At 37.5% G+C, this 18,355-nt stretch overlaps 1 protein-coding gene and 1 pseudogene across 2 annotated transcripts in view; both read right to left on the bottom strand.

Moving 5' to 3' along the window:
• PSEN1 (presenilin 1) overlaps window positions 1-15,658 on the bottom strand; it is a 55,985-nt gene extending 40,327 nt beyond the window's left edge. Inside the window, exons 1-3 of one of the 2 annotated variants that reach the window (XM_036218329.1) lie at window positions 15,500-15,658; window positions 7,877-7,958; window positions 7,646-7,785 (exon numbers count right to left, since the gene is read on the bottom strand). In XM_036218329.1, coding sequence (XP_036074222.1) covers window positions 7,646-7,732 — 87 coding nt within the window. In that variant the 5' untranslated portion in view covers window positions 7,733-7,785; window positions 7,877-7,958; window positions 15,500-15,658. The remainder of the gene's footprint in view (window positions 1-7,645; window positions 7,786-7,876; window positions 7,959-15,499) is intronic. The other variant, XM_016134807.2, reaches the window with a different exon arrangement.
• Window positions 9,462-9,580, bottom strand: LOC118601380 (annotated as a pseudogene).
• Window positions 15,659-18,355: the final 2,697 nt, after the last annotated feature.

The raw sequence follows: 18,355 nt of genomic DNA, 5'->3' as shown, positions 1-18,355 counted from the left end.
AATGAACGTATAGTGACATGTCATTAGCATCCAAAGTCCACAGTTTCCATTAAGGTTTACTCTTGGTGTTGTACATTCTATGGGATTTGAAAAATGTTACAACATGTCTACCACAGTACCATACAGAATAGTTTCACTGTCCTAAAAATTCTTTGTAGTCTGCCTATTTATCTTTCCCTTCCCCCCATATCCTGAAACCTGATTTTTTCACTACCTCTGTAGTTTTACCTATGAAGGCTATTTTTAAGGTTCAGAAAAACTAGTGTTGTAGTCATTATAAATGATGTCATTTCAAGGGCAGAGGGAAGGATTACTCACTATAAAAATGTTGCAAGTTTCAGGGTGGGTGGGGTCCTACTGGAAGCGGTGAGTCCGTGGGAAATGAGTTCCTATGAACTCACATTCCCCAGAGCTCCTACATTAAGTCAGAGGCTTAATTTCAATTTTCTCCCTTCTCCATACTTCAGGACATGATGTAAGTACAGGTCCAGTCACTCAAGGCATGTGGACCCTCAAGCAGTGAAAATATTTTGCAAACAGCAGAAACTGTTTTTAATTCAGTGTAGTATCTGCCTATTTTTTTAAACCTTGTTTTCTGCCTACCTTTTTTCTTAAGTTTTATTTCTGTAATTAAAATGTAAATGATAGTCTCTAAACATTTTCTAGACATTTTTAAGTGTTTATAACATAGAAAGCAAGTGTCCTTCCTAACCTCTGTCCCACAACATGAACACGGTGAAAAATCTGACGTACTTTTTGAGATTTTGAAAGCCTTGTTCTGCAATTTGCTTTTCTCACTTAATATCAGAAACTTTCTATGCTAGTACATGTAAATATACCTCCAACTTGGTACTATGCTAAGTGAAATAAGTCAGACAGAGAAAGACAAATACCACATGATTTCACTTACATGTGGAATCTGAAAAACAAAATAAACCAACAAACAAAACAAACTCACAGATACAGAAAACAAACTGACGGTTGCCAGATAGAAGTGGAGGGTGCTGGGAGGCGGGGTGTAAGAGGTGAAGAGACTGAGAGTACAAATTGTCAGTTACAAATAGTCATGGGGATGTGTAAAGTACAGCATAGTGAATATAGTCGACAATACTGTAATAACTAGGTATGGTTCCAGGTGGGTACTAGACTTATCAGAGGATCACTTTGTAAGTTATATAAATGTTTAACCACTAGGGTACACACCTGAAACTAATATAACATCGAATGTCAACTGTAATTAAAAAATTTTAAATATATAATTCAAACTTAAATAGCAGCACAGTAATAATAATTATGATAATAACTGCTAAGATTTATTGACCATGTCAAACACTAGGCTATGTGCTTCAGATGAGTTTCCTCATTTAATCCTAATAAGATTGAATATTAATATTATAACATTCAATTAACAGATAAACTAAAGCTTAGAGAGGCAAGATAATTTGCCAAAGATCACAGAGCTAAGAAGTTTTAGAGCAGAGATTCTAATTGACTGTTTAGTCATTAGATCCTACTATTAGACATTACTTTAAACTACTGACTGGGTAAACCAAACCATAAGTAACATAAGATTGAGGGTATCTCAAAATTCTATCACAAATAATGCTTTGATAAATACCTATATTTTTTTGGCACTCTTGTGGTAACATTTCTATAAGATAAAATTCTGAATTGAAAATGCTAGGTCAAAAGGTATGTGCATTTCTTCAATCAAATTTCCAAATTATCTCCAAAAGGCATGTGGATTTGCAGACTCAATTGACAACCTGTCGCCGAATAAACGTGTATTCAACTCTCATGAAAAGCATATTTTCCCCACACTTTCAGTAGCAATGGGTATCAATCCTTACTCACTGAGAGGTGAAAACAAGTCTTCATTTCTACATCTGATTATTAGTAAGGTTGATCAACTAGTCTTTTCATATATTTAGTGCCATTTTTATTTCTTCTTCATCTGCCATATATATTGCTCAGAGCCTTTGGTAATGTTGTTACTGAGATGTTTGTGTTCCTTTTGACGTCATAAAATTCTTTGTACATTAAGATATATGTCATTAGGCATTATAAGCCTCTGCCCAGTGTGTTTTACGACTTTGTTCATGGTCGTTTTACCATACTTAAGTTTTTGATTTTGGATTACTGAATATGAACTTATAACATCACAAATTGCAATGTTTTTCAATATACACACATATGTACATGGCTAAAATGAATGCTCACAAATACTGTATCTGTTCCATCTGATATTATTCCATGCATACATTCCTAGCAATAACAGTCAACATGCCTAAAAAGTTACAATGTATTCCATTATGTTGATATATTTACAGTCTGCATATTATTTACTTAAAGTGAATAATTTTAAGAAAAAGTATCAATCCTATGAGACTTTATGGATACTGCTTGGATTTTTACATTTAGAAATGTGAGGCTCCTCAGCTTGCACTGGAGGAAAAACCAGAAGAGTATCTTAACTAAAGAACTGGCAAGTTATGTGGAAAATTTGAAAATATTTATTAATCATAGGCAATGTTTCCAACACACAAAACTCCATCGAGCACCTGCCCAAGCTTTGTGATTCCTTGGAGTTAGAGCTTTAGCATTATTCTAACGTCAAGGAAGGCTGCCATTTCCCTGAACAGTGAACATTAACTGGCTAGAGATAATATTTAACATTTACGGGGCTATTGTGTTAGGCTTGAACCTAGAGTTTTTAAACAAACTATTAAGATCTGTGCCAAAAATTTGTGACTTTACTGTCATATAAAAGCAAGCACGTTCCTCCAGAGGTCAGCAAGATTGAATTCTTCTCCTTCCTTCATTTTGACATAACTAGGAGAACAAATTCATTAGTATAAACAGTAGTTAACACTATCAAAGGCTGACTGGGCCTCTGAACCCAATTCAGTTTAAATTTACATCACTCATTTATTTTTTTCTCCTCAAGGTCCCAAGTACTTAAATACCATTTTAAACAGCTTATAGGTTTGCTTTTTGTTTAATTTTAAAGGATCTCTCATACTTAAAAAAGTGAACCACCATCATCTAGAAAATGAGGTTTGTGCTACCAATCTATGATTTGCTAACAAAATAAAGTTCTTTGCATTTAATGTTTTGAATTCAGAAAAGATACTGCAGATGACCTTCATTTATAATGACCAGACACATTTTCATGTTATAAATTTAGCAGCTGATGGTAACGGATTTATATAAATGTTCCTCAGCAATTGCTTTATACAGAGGATCATTATTGATCTTCCAATGGAATACTATTTTAAGGCTTTTTTTTTTTTAGGTAAAATATATGACTGATTTTTTTCCATTCTAAATCAAAAAGGCTATTGACAACTAATTTCTTTAAGGATTAGAAAATCTGGGTCAGAATAAACTAACATGAATAGAAATACTGTGGACAAAAAAGGTGCCACATCCTAAACCTGACAAGCTTAGGAAGGCCAGCATGGTGGGCCCTACAAACTCGGAGACCCCGAAAGGAACCACATAGAATGGTCTGAACATAAAAGTTTCTAACAAAAACGTCATGGCAAGTAGTCATATCCTGGGCCTGTAGCTTCCTTGACAAAGTCCATCGTTACCTTAAGTGAGCCTGTCTATTGTCTTTTTGCATCTAAGATAACTTACTCTTGGAATGTCAGAGTGATCCTTTTCCAGATCCCTTGAGGCACAACCTCTGCATCAGAGCAGGAGGCCACAGAATCCCTTGCAGTTATCTTGTCCCCTGCTCCCCCGCCCCCTCATGCCATCTCTACTCACTGTAAATGTTAATTATTAACTCTCCTGTACCCACCAATGTAAAAGAAGTGTGTCTCTCCATTTTACTTTTAATCAGATCTCAGTGAGATTTCCGAACACCTTCTCCCACCTCCCTAATCTACTACCAGTGAATTTCATGTAACCTTCCATAAGCCTCCTCCTTAAATCTAATGTATAAAATAAGCTGTAAAACTCCCATACTCTGGGGCATTTTCTCAATCCGTTGAGATTTTGCTTCCTGGTAATTGTCAGTTTAACTCAAACTCATTAAAATTCCCTACAGACATTCTGATGTCAACAATACTGAATATTTGATTAATAAATCCAATAGTTTTTCTCTAATGTCACTTTTCCTTTATTTCTTTACTTAAATATAGTGGTTCTCAAACTACGGTCCCTGGACCAGAAGCATTGGCAAGATCTGGGAATTGGTCAAAAATGCAAATTCTCTGGCCCCATCCCAAACCTATAAAATCAGGAACTCTGAGTTTGGGGCCAGAAGAATTTGTATTAACAATTCTTCCAGGGGATTCCAATGCACATCAAGGTTTGAAAAGCAGTGCTCTAATATATAATATAAACAAATTTTAGACTTCAAAAAATTCACCTTTTTATATCTTAGAAAAGCAAAAAGGTCTCAGTTAATCCATATAAATAATGCAAGTCTATACCAAATCAAATGATACATTTTCACTATTCTAAAGTTTATGTTTTCAATCTCCTCTAGTTTTAGCATATTCCTCTAATGTTAGTAGAAATGAAATGGAGGCTGACTTCTAGCAAAGAATTATGACAAGTGAAGGGAAAAGAGCTCTACCCATCAAAATTTTGCACCAGAAAAATAAAACCTTACAAATTATTTTAATAGGCATAGTAAAAGTAAACCAAAGGATTATGAGATTCACAAACAACAGAAAAAGGCCCAGATAATGTTCCTGTATTAAACAAATCCACCATTCAAGAGAAATAAAAGAGCTGCTTTAATTAATTCACCAAAAGTCATCTATGTCCAATTCAAATTTGGACCTATCCCCATTTTTTTATAACGCACATACAATAGCTTCTTTATAGCTAAAAAACTTAACAGTAAGATTCTTTTCCTCTTTCTTTGGGGGTTTTTACAATTACGCTGGTGAAAAAATGAATACATAGACTTCCTATTTTTCTTCCTCAGAATTTTCTCCATACAGTGAATATCTCCTTTCAGTATTACATTTTTCTGAGGTAAGACACAGCTGGAAGAACAGGAAGAACCCTGAAACAAGTTTGGAATTAGAAAGCACAGTTTAAAGTTCTAAGTCTGACATTTAATTTTCTATGTGATCTTGAACAACCATTTAAACTGTAAAATGGGGACAATATCTATCCCATAATTGGAAAATATGAGAATGTATACAGAAGATCTTTGTAAGTTATAGAAGGCATTTTTAAGGAGATAAACAAAAGATAAACTTATTTGATATCACATTATCAATAGCAGAGTCAAATTAAATAAATAAATCAGGCCTGATGATCTAGACAGTGGTGCCTTAATCGATCTGGAAGGTACCACTGAGAACACTGGCAGCACTAAGGCTTGCTAAAACTAAACCATGAACACATGTAATTGTTAATAAAAAGCCCGTGTCAATTGTACCTCCTCCGTAACATCCTTTATTTCAAGGGGATATTTTATTTATCAGTCGCTAGGGTGTAAAGAAAGGCAAAAAAATAATATCATGAAAGCCCCATAAAGCCTGAGTGTGAGGGATATAAATAACACTACAGTAACAGTGGAGAGCTCACCAGGTGCCTGCTAAGCACTGTTCTGAGAACTGGGGATACAAGAAGAGTGAACAAATCAGATTATGTACCTGGCTGGCCTCAAGCAGGTAAACAAAATCCACAGGTAAATCGATACCATGCTAGAAATACTAGAAATACTAGCACAAGGAAAGCAGTATAAACGTATAGGGAGTGCCATAAAGCAGAGAAGGGAGGGGAAACCATGGAAGGCGAGGCCCTACTGATAAGGTGACTCATGAGGTGGACCTGAAGGAAGTGAAGGGAGCCATCTGAAAAGAGAAGGAGAATAACCGGGAGCTCAGAGGCAGAACTGAGGAAGCAGTGAGTGAAGGAGCAGATGGTAAGAGATAAGACAGAGATGGGGGCGGGTGGAGGGAAAGGTTAAGACTTCACGAAATAGATTTTATTTGGAGATAAGATGCCTTTGCAGGGTTCTGGTCAAATGAATAAGAAATAACTGTTTTTTCAAAACTTGTTAGTTGTGGAATCTTGTTCAAGGGATCCAGAAAAGATTGTGTAAATAAAGAGGAGCTACTCTGGTTAAGGAAGGGTTACCCAAGAGACCCGACTAGGCGGTTCCCACCTTCCTTCTCCCTCTTCTGAAGTAACAGTTTAAAAATGAGTACAAAGTCCGTAGCATGCAAATTTTCACATCCTGTATCCAAAGAACTTCAAAATCCAGCCTCCTCCTAATGTTTTCAAAAAGCTACTGGTAGGGAGCAGCAAAAGAGAGTAAATCAAGCTGCTGATGCACAGAAGAGCATATGTGTTGCCACAAATATCAGTCTCTGTAATACTTCTTTATCAACCAAGTACCAAGGCACAAGGTACAAAGTCCCTCCCTTCCCCCAAACGCCTCTCATGCTACATACATGTTTACAGCTTGTGTTCCCTTTCAGGGCTTCCCTTGATATTCATTTTAACTTGACTTTACTAGATTAAAAATGTTGCAGCAATACAGAGTGATCTGCCTTTGCTGACATTATATCTCTGGATATGGCCTCCCTATCAATTTATATTTTAGGAACATTTTTCTCCCACTGGTATTATTTCCTCTATCAGTATTGGCTTCCCAGTTTTGCTCTGTTCTAATTCTACCTATCCCTCAAAGTCTTCTTTGTGAAGACTTCCTCCTCACATTTTGACCCTTAATTGGAATTCTAGATCTTCAGAGTATGAAGCAAACTTCCAGACCATCTAGTCCTCTAGTTCATTATTCCATGGACTAACCCTCTGCAGATTAGGCTGGTAGGCAGTCTTCCAGTCTTTGTGACTGCTTTTAGTAACAAGCACACATTAGCCTATAAGGCCGTCCATACTCTTTCAGACATAGAGTAACTGCAAGAAAATTCTTTTTACTGATTCAGAACTTGTTTCCTGGTACCTTCCACCACTGGTTTTGCCCTCTGGTTGAAATAGGAAAAAGTCTGATTCCTCGTGCCCTGGGGACACACCCTGCATAGCCTATAGCTGCCTTATCATTTCCCCCATTCTGTCTCTACCTCTAAAAATCCTACCCGTTCCCCAATCATCTCACAGGCCACCTGTGGAAGCCACATTCAATCTGTAATGATTAGCTAATGGTTGCAGGCAGATTTGATATCTATGTAGCCAGGGAAGTCCTTGTGCCCCATGTCATGGATTACGCCGCTTTCCTGATTCTCTCCTTTGAACCCTCCTAGGACTTCTATGTATAGCCTCGCATTCATCATCGTGCATTCTGTCGATAAACGTTGACTGAGCACTGTCAGGGGCTATGCTAGGAACGGAAAAAATAAAAATAAATAAAATTTACTCTGCCTATAGAATAAGATCAAGACAGGCAAACTACTAGTGGAGGAAGTTGGAGAAGGCCTCAATCAAAGAGGTGGTATCTGAGTCAGGGAGGAACCCATGTCTCACACAGCCGTGTATCCCAAGCAGCAACAGGTACAATGCTTTGCCCTCAGCTGAAGTTCAGAGAAATCCATGAATTTGGTAAAGTTGAGGAAGCCTGCTCAGCCCCCTCAGCCTCTCTTGGAGGTGAGGGAGAGGTATCACTGAATCCGCAGTTTGGCAAAGGCAGTTGCAGAGGTGGACACTGTACCTGGCTATGTGCAGTATTACTCAGGTGGTTGTCCTCGGACATCTGTGCATTCTGGAAGTAGGACAAGGGCGCAGGTAACTCTGTCATTGGAGCAACTGTACAGAAATACCTTTTCACAGAAAACAAAGCCTCTTAGAGTTCTGAAAAGAGAAAAAGAAAACAATTATTTGTGCATTAGAATTATACTTTTATTCTCAAACACTTTCATAAAATACTTTCAGCAAAACAAACCTTTCTTTCATGTGTTCTCCTCCAGGTCAAGCTTTCTAAGGACCTCGCAGGCTGCTGTCACTTGAGGGCTCCCGGATTTGGTCTGAAATAGGATTTTACCAGATCACTCAGAGATGGTCAAATCCTAGTAAATCCATTCACACCGATCAAATAAGACCAGTTTATAAACCATAAATTTATTAATCTGCCATGACCTTCTTCAACTGACAAACTTTTATCAGGTCAAGATACCTCTTTATAATGAGTAAACCTACTTGAGAAACCAAATATTTTCCATCACAAAGACACTTCATGATTTCAGATTTAGAGGAAAGGGAGGAGAATAATTTTAAAGGATGTTCTCCTCAACACCCTTTTTCTATGCTGACCAATCCAATCTAATTTTTATATGTCCATAAAACTATTTATCCAATGCTTTTAATTTTACAAAATTCTATCATCTCATTTAATCCTTACCACAATGCCCCAAGACAGGGAGTAAAGAGGTAACTAACTTTGTATTTCGAGGTAACATGTATTTCACAAAAGCAGAAGGGGACCCAAGTTCAGCAGCTTACTTAAAAATCGCACAATTAGTCAGACCAGCACAAAAGTCACAGACTTCCGACTGCCAGCCTCAGGCCTCTCCTTTGCATCCTGGTACAGCATTATACACATACATCTCTCTCTCCCAGAGTTCACCCTCCTGGGGCCACTTCCTCATTTGCCTGTCTTCCTTAATCTCCATCAGCCAGTTCTTTAGGACTTCGACTTTCCTTTTCACAGTAAGTCTTCAGAAGTATAAAAGAAGAAATCTGTTTGCCTACCTAAACTATATATATATATATAGTATCTAAAATCACATACAATATCTAAAATATTACCATGTACATATTTACATGAAAGCATTTTGTCAATGTCCTTTCATTTTCAGAATCCTCTACCCTCCAAATTCGCTACTTTTTTATTCTAATGATTTTTCATAAAAAACACATTAAGCAACTTTTTCCTCTAGTAAAGGTATCAAGTCCAAATCAACCCTTAATTACCTATATTTGGCTCATTCGAATCATGACAAAATTTTAACCAAGGTATGCTTTCCATCTACCTTACATGCTTTTACATACCATGCCTGCCTTTCTCCTCCCCTCCCTTTTTCCTCCTCAGCCTACAATCAGCTGGCACGGGATCAAAACATTGCAAATTAACTAAATAAGATATAATTAGTGTAAATTTGTTTTAAAAAGAAAGTGAATTAAAAATAGAAATAGAAGCAATACTTTTGTGGGGACAATTCATTGGAAGGGGGTACATGGGAAGCTTCTGAGGGAATTGTTTTGCTTCTTGATCTGAGTGCTAGTTATGCACGGGTTTCAGTCTGAAAATGCACTGAGCTATATACATACCTATGATGTGTGTACATTACTACATACTTCAACTAAAAAATTTAAATAGATTTTGTGGGAGTAAACCTATATTTAGGGTTACTCATACATGGTCCTATCTTTTTTTTTTTTTTTTAAGGTGAGGCGACCCTTGGTTGACCTCACAGATTGCAAGGACCTTGTCATCTAACAATCTCTTATTTTTGTTTTTTTATTTTTTACACCTACAGCACCTGGTCTTTCTAGGTGGTCTCCCATCCAAGTACTAAATAGGCCTGACCCTGTTTAGCTTTCGAGATCAGATGGGATTGGGCTTGTTCAGGGTAGCATGGCCGTAGATGGTTCTTTTAAAATAGATAAAATTAAGACTTTGGCAATATGTATGCTTAGCTTACCTAAAAGAGAAGTGGATTCTAATAAAACAGTTATATTTTCTAAATACTCAAAGTAAATGTTGTGACTTATGCTTCTAGATTTCAGGTAAAAATGAGAAGAAAAGTGATTGTCCAATACTAAATAGGAATTTACTGGCTGTCTACTTATATCAAAACTCAGAGACAGCCACTGAGAGGATTTAATTAATTATGCTCACTTTACCCATTCTACAGATGAAAATAATGTGGCACACGAAGTTCACTAACTTGCCCAAGAGTAAGCAAAGGAGCAAAGCAAAGGCTCACATATTACACTATGTTGCCTCCGTGTAAAACTCCATCCCTGCCCTCTAGGAGTTTACAATAATGAACATTAAGACATGGTGAACTGATTTTTATTACTAGTAAAACTACTGTTTAGAAGTAAATGAGATCTTAAAAAAAAGTAGCAGCAGTAGTAGTAAATGAGATCTTAAGCTTCAATAACTGGGTCAACTCTAAATTAAAAACTGAAGTGCCAAAAACATTCCTAATACACAGTCCTATATTTATTTATTTTTTAAAGATAAACTAAGAAAATCTGGTCATTTTAATTTTTACAGTTTCCATTATTATCCTTATGCTTACAGGATCTGTTCAGTTATTATAAGAAACCACAGAAACTGATTATCATACCGAAGCTTTCTCAGACAGACAAATCTTACAAGGATCAGCAATAATACAGTAGTCACGTAAGTATGTCCCAATACTATTTTCAAAGGCACATCCATTTATATTTATGTATGAAAAACTAAGGATCAGGAAAGGTAAAAGAATATGCCAGTACACGATTATGGGGTAAGTAACACCACCAGTTCCAGAACCCAGGTCTTCTGATGGATGCCCAGCCCAGATCATTTCTGGTTCACCTAGAGAAAGCTCAGGCCTCCATGGATGCTTTGAGGATCACAATGCTACAGGGAGGGCACCATCCTTGAAAGAGCTCCTCTTTACATGAGCTCAGTAGGAAGCAGAGGCAGGCAACAGGGTTAAGCTAGGTCTTCAGTCAGGCCTGGTAAACAAACAAACATTGTTGGTACCAAGAAGGGAACAGGCAAAGCCAGATTTGATTCTGGTCCAGTAACAGCTGAAAACAATTGATGACTCCATGGAGAAGACCAATGACCCCACTGTTCAGGAAGTGTGGCAAAAGACACTAGTAGGCTTTATAACATTCTGAGCAGAATCTTGAGAACGAGACAGTTGTTGAGGAGCAAGAATTTTCTATGTGACCTAGATTGCAGAAGTAGTGGGAACAGGGACAGAAGTAGACTCTGGTGTTTCATCTCTCTGGCTACCTGTTAAAGATTTTCGGAGACTGACTGAGCATACTGGCCATCCAATTCCTTTTTCTCAAGACACTTGCTCACTCATATAAAAGGCAAAAGAAATTGTTCTTTGATGGACAACTAAAATTTCTATTATACACAGAGCTAAAAAAGCTCCAGGAGAATACAAACAATCTCTAGAAAAATCCATCTAACCAGAAAACCTTCTACCAATCAGCACATCAAAAAGTATAACTGGAGCAATGTTTAGAATTGCAAAATAAGTTTATTAAAAATCCCATTTAAGAGAAACACCAATAAAAAAGTACATCTCTCTCATTATATCCCAAGGTAACATCTAACCCTCAAACTCTTGTAACATGTTCACTTAATTATAGATACCATTTTCTTCCTTCACCTTCAGAAATAAATATAAAGAAAATTTGTACTCCACAGAAGCAAACATGTTCATGGAGACTTTTTTTTTTTTATCATGATCTTCTCTAGCACAAATGGCTTATGCCTTGTTTTAATGACTCTAGCGACTTGACTAGTTTCTCCTTCACTTAGAGAACTACCAAAAAGTTATTTTCAAAGTATCTTCATTTTGTAATGCTAAGAAGTTTTCAAGTGCCAAAATGAGCTTGTGATTTGTTATATTTTCCACAAAAGTATTTAATCAACTTCAATGTTACTTCGACAGCCTCTTCCTGGACCATCAGCCTGAGCTCTAATTATATAGATGGGTTTGAAGAGCCTCTATTTAAGTTTTTAAAAGATCATATCTAACAATAAATGTAATCGATCCCAAAATTAATAAAAAATAATGTGAAACTAACTTAAAATCTCAGGAATACACATCCTAGAAAGACTCCTCTGAATTTTAGACTAGGAGCAGAATCATTTCCCCAGCCCTGCTCTGTGAAAGTGGCAGACACTAAAAAGAGCAAAGATAGTGACAGCATATTTGGTGATGTTTTTCCCTCCTTCTATCCCACTCCACTTCTGTGAACCATCTGTGATAGATTAAATTATTATTCAGCAGATATTCACTCCTTCCCCCAGTACCCCAAGGGAGGAATAGACTTCTCCTCTGCAGTGATGTTGGGCTTGGCTCTGTGACTTAGTTTGGCCCCAGGCTTTTGGGCACATCATATGCCTTGCTTTGGTCAGTGGGATCTTGTAGATGTGGCACAAGCAGACACTTGAACTGTGCTTATGCAGCTGGCCTTGTCTTCTTGTACTTCTGCTGTTGCCTTAAAAAGAGCTTACTGTGGGTAGCCACTGGCCCTTCCGCCAAGGTCCCAGAATAAGACATGTGAAGCAAAATTGTCCTAGCTGATCCATAGACCTACGTGTTGAAGCAGAGCCTTGGGTGAGAACACATGCTCTAAGATACTGAATTTTGGGGAAGTCTGTTATATATGAAGCTTTCATAGTTGTTTTTAAATAATAATGGTTATGTGGGCTCAGAAGATGCAATGAAAATGAAGAAAATGAACGAATTCAAAATATTTTATCTGAGACCCTTAGGACTTACTAAAAGTGTTTAAAATTCATATATATTTTTTGGCTTTTATAAAGGTAATATGATGCAAATACCATATGTTTTATAATGTCCCCTCAGGGTCTTAGAATCACAAAATCAAACAAATTAATAAATATATAATGAAACATGTTAAGTAGTTTTAAATTACATAAATAGGTTCAGGTTAGATTTTTGCTGTCAAATGAATTATGAACAGCCTTTCAGTTTTTTCCAAGGGCTTTTGGATTTCAGAATAATAGCTATGGAACTATATTATCAATATGTGTAAAATTATAAAGAATGTTTCATTTCATTAACTCTACATACAAGGTATGATTACCCTGAGTCACTGTCTCAAATCCACTGTGGAAATGGGAAGAATACACCTAATCTTTAATGAAAAAGTTAATACTCAAATCTCACTACTTTGTAATTCATTGGTTATACTTAGCAACGCTTGCGTTCTCTTTTGCTTTAGATCAACTTGAGAAACTGAAAACCAAACATTATACCCTTTAATCAACAAACACTTACTGAGTTTCTTCTACATAACCAGATGCTGTGATACTTGCTAAGGATGCTCTTGAATCAAATAATGCTTGTTTACTTAAAGAGCTTACTACTTAGAGCGAAAGACAGATAAGAACATTTTTATATTAATTACAATGTTTAAATAAAAAAATTTTAGATGTACTGGGTTACATTAAATGGTATTCAAATTTTACCTCCTCCTTTCTACCTTTAAAAATCTGTTTATTAGAAAGTTTAAAATTAACATTTGTAGGTCACATCATCATGTTTCTATTGGACAGTAGTGCTCTAAATCTTCAGTTCTTTCTGCTACACCAGACCTGATATTGAAAATCCCTGACAACCTTTTCCTTCCTGAAGCTTCCCTCCCTTCCTCAGCTTTTGTGACAATGCACTATGAAAGTTTTCCTCCTGCCACTCATTCTCCTCAGCTGGTTCCTGGCTCTTCTTCCATCCCTTCATTATAAGTGTTCCTACGAGTACGCCTGGGCTCCCCTCCCTTTCTTTCCGCAGGTGTCTCCTCTACCGCTTCTACATCAACTGGCAAGTCTATTTAAGTGACTCTCCCATTTATGGTTCCAGGCCTGTCCAAGGGCCATCTTCACCTATTTGCACTTCAAAGTGATCCTTCCAAATCACTTCCTCACCTTCCTCTCTAAAAGAGTTCTTTGCTCTTAACTTCCTTATTTCCATGAGATCATCTCCCCCATTCTCTAAACTGAAAACCTCCTTGTCAACTTTAATTGTTATTCCTTGCTCTTCAATTGTCTGCAAGGTCCTAGTCATGTTTTTCCTCAGTTCTAAGCCTCTGCTTTCACTGACGATCAAACTCTCATTATATTTCACCTGGATATGCAGTCAGGTCAATTCTCTTATCCATTCTAGCCCCAACTACCAGATTAATGCGCCTAAGCAAAGTTCTGACCACAACTTTGATAACACCTTCCAAATCTGCCTGGCATATATCACATGAAGGAGAAGCAGTATTATTAGGGGTCTCTGAAAGATTTTTCAGACTATTTTAGAGAGAAGTTTCTCCCTATAATCTGATATAATAGTGGAAGAGCATGAGCAAAGGGAACCTGGTTTGAGAGAAAGGAAGAGAACCACATATGCTTTGGCAACAGATAAATGTTATATCTTTTCTGCTAGGATTCTCAGAGACCAACTCCAATTCTCCAGTTCTCTGCAAATGGAAATTCATGCAGCAGTCTAAAACTAATAAGAGCTATGAACTTAAAATTCAGCAATTATCTCCATTCAGAGGAAAGTATACAGAGAACCATGGTCTCCCTAAAAATAAGAAATAGAGGAATGGAAAATCAGATGACAGATACCATGTCTATCATGAATTTTTTTTTTCTAGGGGTGGGGGTGGGGAGGAACTCATGCATTCAATATAGGCCTCTTTTTACATTGTTAAAGGCTTGTTATATGTCAGTGGGGCTTACGATGGTTGAACTCTGCAAATGAATTAGGGAGAACTAAAATAGGCGTTTACAGGTGACTGAAATTAGCCAAATGCAACAAGCTTCAATCTACTTTCCTGTTTTATCATCCTTCACAAGTTGTTTAATGTTCAGACTGAATTACTGGACGCTTAAGATCCAGATGGTCCCTCTTTGTAGTACATCCTATGGTTATAATGCCTTTCTTTCTTTAATTCCAAGAGTGAAAACCTTTCCACTGCGAAAGATAATTCAAATAACAAGATTCCCTTAACCAGATGTGATCTCTACCTGCCTCAAGCTTCAGAGAATGTTATGACCTTTACAATGTGCTCTGCCATATAGTCTGATATGCCACATAACTGTTTGCACACTATTCTTATTATCCATAGTAAACTTTGAATACTTTATTCATCTTATCCAAAGCAGACGAGTAATGCTTTAGGATTATTACTTTCCTACAAGAGAAGGAGATATTCATTTGAAAAGAAACTAAGCGAGAATAAAAAGCAAGTATTTAAGACACACGCAAAGCATCGGACATACATGACTCATGACAATGCTGATCAAGGCAAAAGCATCAGGTCCCGTTTTCCTCTTCGAATGTGAGACATAACGAAGTTAGCCCTCAGTGCCACTAGCTTCCCCTTTACAAGGGCAGACTCAAGGCACGAGGCGAGGAGTTTCACCAGTTGCTCAACCAGACAGCGCAACGCGCTTCCTCTTTCTCCTGCTCTATTCGAGTCAAGACGGTCAATCCCAGCCCGAGGCACCTGCGCCCTGAGATATCTTCGGGACACCAGCATTTCCGGACCAAGGCTCGGAAGGGTACTCTCTTCAACCTGACCGCGCGCCTCGCCTGCAACTCATGAAATAACTGGTCGCCCCTTCCTGTTTCCCACATGGGGTTCCTCTGTCTCCGCCCGGCCGCGCCTCGCTCCTCATCCTCGAGGACACCGGCTCCGCGGCCCCGGTGGCGACAAAGAGCCGGACCCTTGCCTGCGGCCTCCTGTGTCGACACTGGATGACGGACGCCTTCCTCTCTCTCCCCCCGGACTCCCCATCACGCACCTACTCCTTCCTCGCAGACGCCGACCGCTCACAGCCGAGGTTCCTTTACCAGCAGCCGCTGTTTTGTTTCCGATGTGAAGTCGCAGCCTTTGGAGCTGACGGGTCCAGACCCCGCCCAAAAGGCTTCACCCGTGTCATCATTTCCGGCTCTGGCGTCGTTGGAGGTCTGCCTGCCGAGGGGTGGGACCTAGAGGGACAGGGCGGAGCCCAGAGGAAAGGGGCAGGGCTTCTGGTGGCGTGTTAAGATGGCTGGGGAGACCCTGCGCTCCGGCCAGCCTCCCAGCCTGAGGGCCAGCAGGGGTCGAGGTTGTCAGGGATTTGAGACGGATATTGAGCTGAGGACCAAGTTTCTCTAAACTGAGCTCGGCTTGTGCTTCTCTGGCCCTGTAAGCGATGGCATCTTAAGCCTAACATTACTTTCATTTCCCTGTGGCGCCTATTTATAATACCTCTCAATGTGAATCAGCCGCACCACAATAAAGAGGATGCTAATTAAAATTGTAAATACACCTCCTACCTAATGAATCAAAACTTCTGGCGGGCGGGAAATTGTATTTTAAACAAATGCCAACTGAGATTCTTGGGCTCCAAATTTAAGAACCAGTCTTCCTAAATGGTGAGCTTCCACAAAGCTCAAAATCTTATTTTTGTAATCTCCAAAATAAGTATCTGGCGCACTGTGAGTTGCTCAACCGTCAGCTACAACTTTGTGCACAAGGATCTAAGTCATCGATCCAACTAATATTTAATGTGGCAGAGTAAACAGATTTGGAAGTGTCAGTTAATTCAAACATGGCTTGAGAAGAATTTTTATTCATTTTTGTTTTGGAAATTATCTTCTTGGGCATGTTAGATTGCCATTCCTAATTTGGCATATGAGTTAATAAAATGAAAGGTAAAGATCAATTAAGATGAAAATATAAGTATTCAAATGCAAGTAAGTATTTCAATGTTAACATAAGTACATTTCAAAAAAAATCTACATTTATAAAAAATAAGTTCACTTTGGTCTACAGTATGAATGTTAATAGTTCCTCAGTTTGAAATGTACATGTGAATTTTCCTATTTTCTTCCTGACATCTAGACTGTTTGGCTATTTGGGATTACTTCTCATATCCTTTATAACCAGTGGCTTTCACCAAGTCAATTTCACCATCTTTTGCTGAACAAAAACTATTTCTCAATTCATCCTGTTAATAAAAGGATGAAATAGGACCTAAAAAAATTTGTAACCACTTTGACACCAAAGCATTCGGCAGTCTTTGGGTAGAAGTAGAAACAGAAATTATTAGAGCTGGGTAAATGAGCTTCATATACACATTGTGCACCTACTTACATTTATTTGTACTTTTTTTTTTTTTTTTTACTTCATATAAAAGAAGAAAATAACAGTGTTTAGTATAGTTTGACTCTCAAGCTCAGTTTTTTTCAATTTTTCCACAATACCTAGTATTTGTTCCTGATGGGTACCTGAAACAGCAACTCTCCACAAAACCATTAGCCTCTACTATTACATAGGTTTACCAGGAAGCACTATAAGATTCAGAGTAAGTAACAACATAAAGTTCTCTAAGGAGAAAATGTTCTGGGACTGGCTAGGAATAAAGTCTATAATATTGAGTTCTCAGGCATTTTTGGAAGATTATTTTATATTAATGAACATACAAAGTATGTTTGCCTCAAAAATGTTTTTCTCTTTAAAATCTACTTAAAAAGAAAATTAAGCAGCATTTATGTAGTCTGTTAATATAAAATACTAGTACTGAGTAGGTACTTTAAACTGCTAATCAAAGTGTAGTCCTTGGATCAGTTAGCACTGGCATCATCATCCTCCTAAGGCCCCATTCTGGCCCTATGAAATCAGTCTGTATTCTAACAAGATTCCATCAGGCGATTTAGATAGGCATTCAAGTGTGATTAAACAAACTACTTCAAATAACTTACTTTTCCTCCTGTAAGCAGATGTACATATTTTAAATTATTTAGAGGGTCAAATGATGAAAAAGCATATTGGTTTTCTGCCAAATTTTCATAAAATTTTATAACAACTTGAATGGATAATATGGATTATCTAAAATTTCCAAAACTGAAATTAGGCTATGGGCAAATGATGACCGCAACCCAGAAAGTTCATGCAACTTAATAGAATTTTCTTATGTGCATTCTCCCAAACACTAGAATATGCCATTTATACATGTCTAATTTTTTATATGCAAATCTGAAAAAACAAACTCAGAAAACCTTAAAGTTTAAGGTTAGTGGCAAAACCTGACTTGAACTGACATTAAGCTATTAATGTAAGTAATGGTGTTTAGCCCAGTGACTGATCATTCCTGCTCTGCTGCAGAAATGTTAATGTATGAACTTGGGATCCTGAGGCAAATCTCACTGGAGGTGTTATGCAGTAGATGATGTACGTCCTCAAGGGTTTCAGATAGCGCCCTATAAGTTACATACTGCGAAAGAACAGAAGAGAACAAAGCAAGGGAAATTAAATCTACCTGAATAAACCTTCATGCTAATTTTGGTTAAACAAAAACAACCTAACATGCTTTAGAAGCAGTAATATGGTAAGAGAAGACAGGCATGATAAACTGCTCAAACAAGGTGTTAGGGTGAGGATGAATCTGATAAAAGGCTAGTAAATTAATTTGTAAATGGCAAAGAGCATGTTTCTGAAATTTTCCCTTGAAAAATCAGAATTTATATTATAACACTAAAAGGAGTTATCTCCATAGACATATTGAGTAATCCAAAATAAGGTAATGTCCTTTTTGCCCTTCAGTCACTAATATTCATAAAAATTTAGCCCATATTTTCAAGTTAAGTTTCTAGTATGCACTGCACAATTATAG

The sequence above is a fragment of the Rousettus aegyptiacus genome, unplaced genomic scaffold (assembly GCF_014176215.1).
Source record: "Rousettus aegyptiacus isolate mRouAeg1 unplaced genomic scaffold, mRouAeg1.p scaffold_m13_p_3, whole genome shotgun sequence".
In the NCBI taxonomy this organism is placed as follows: domain Eukaryota; kingdom Metazoa; phylum Chordata; class Mammalia; order Chiroptera; family Pteropodidae; genus Rousettus; species Rousettus aegyptiacus.
Note: the sequence above shows the minus strand (reverse complement) of the source record. Positions and strands in the feature narration are given on the sequence as shown.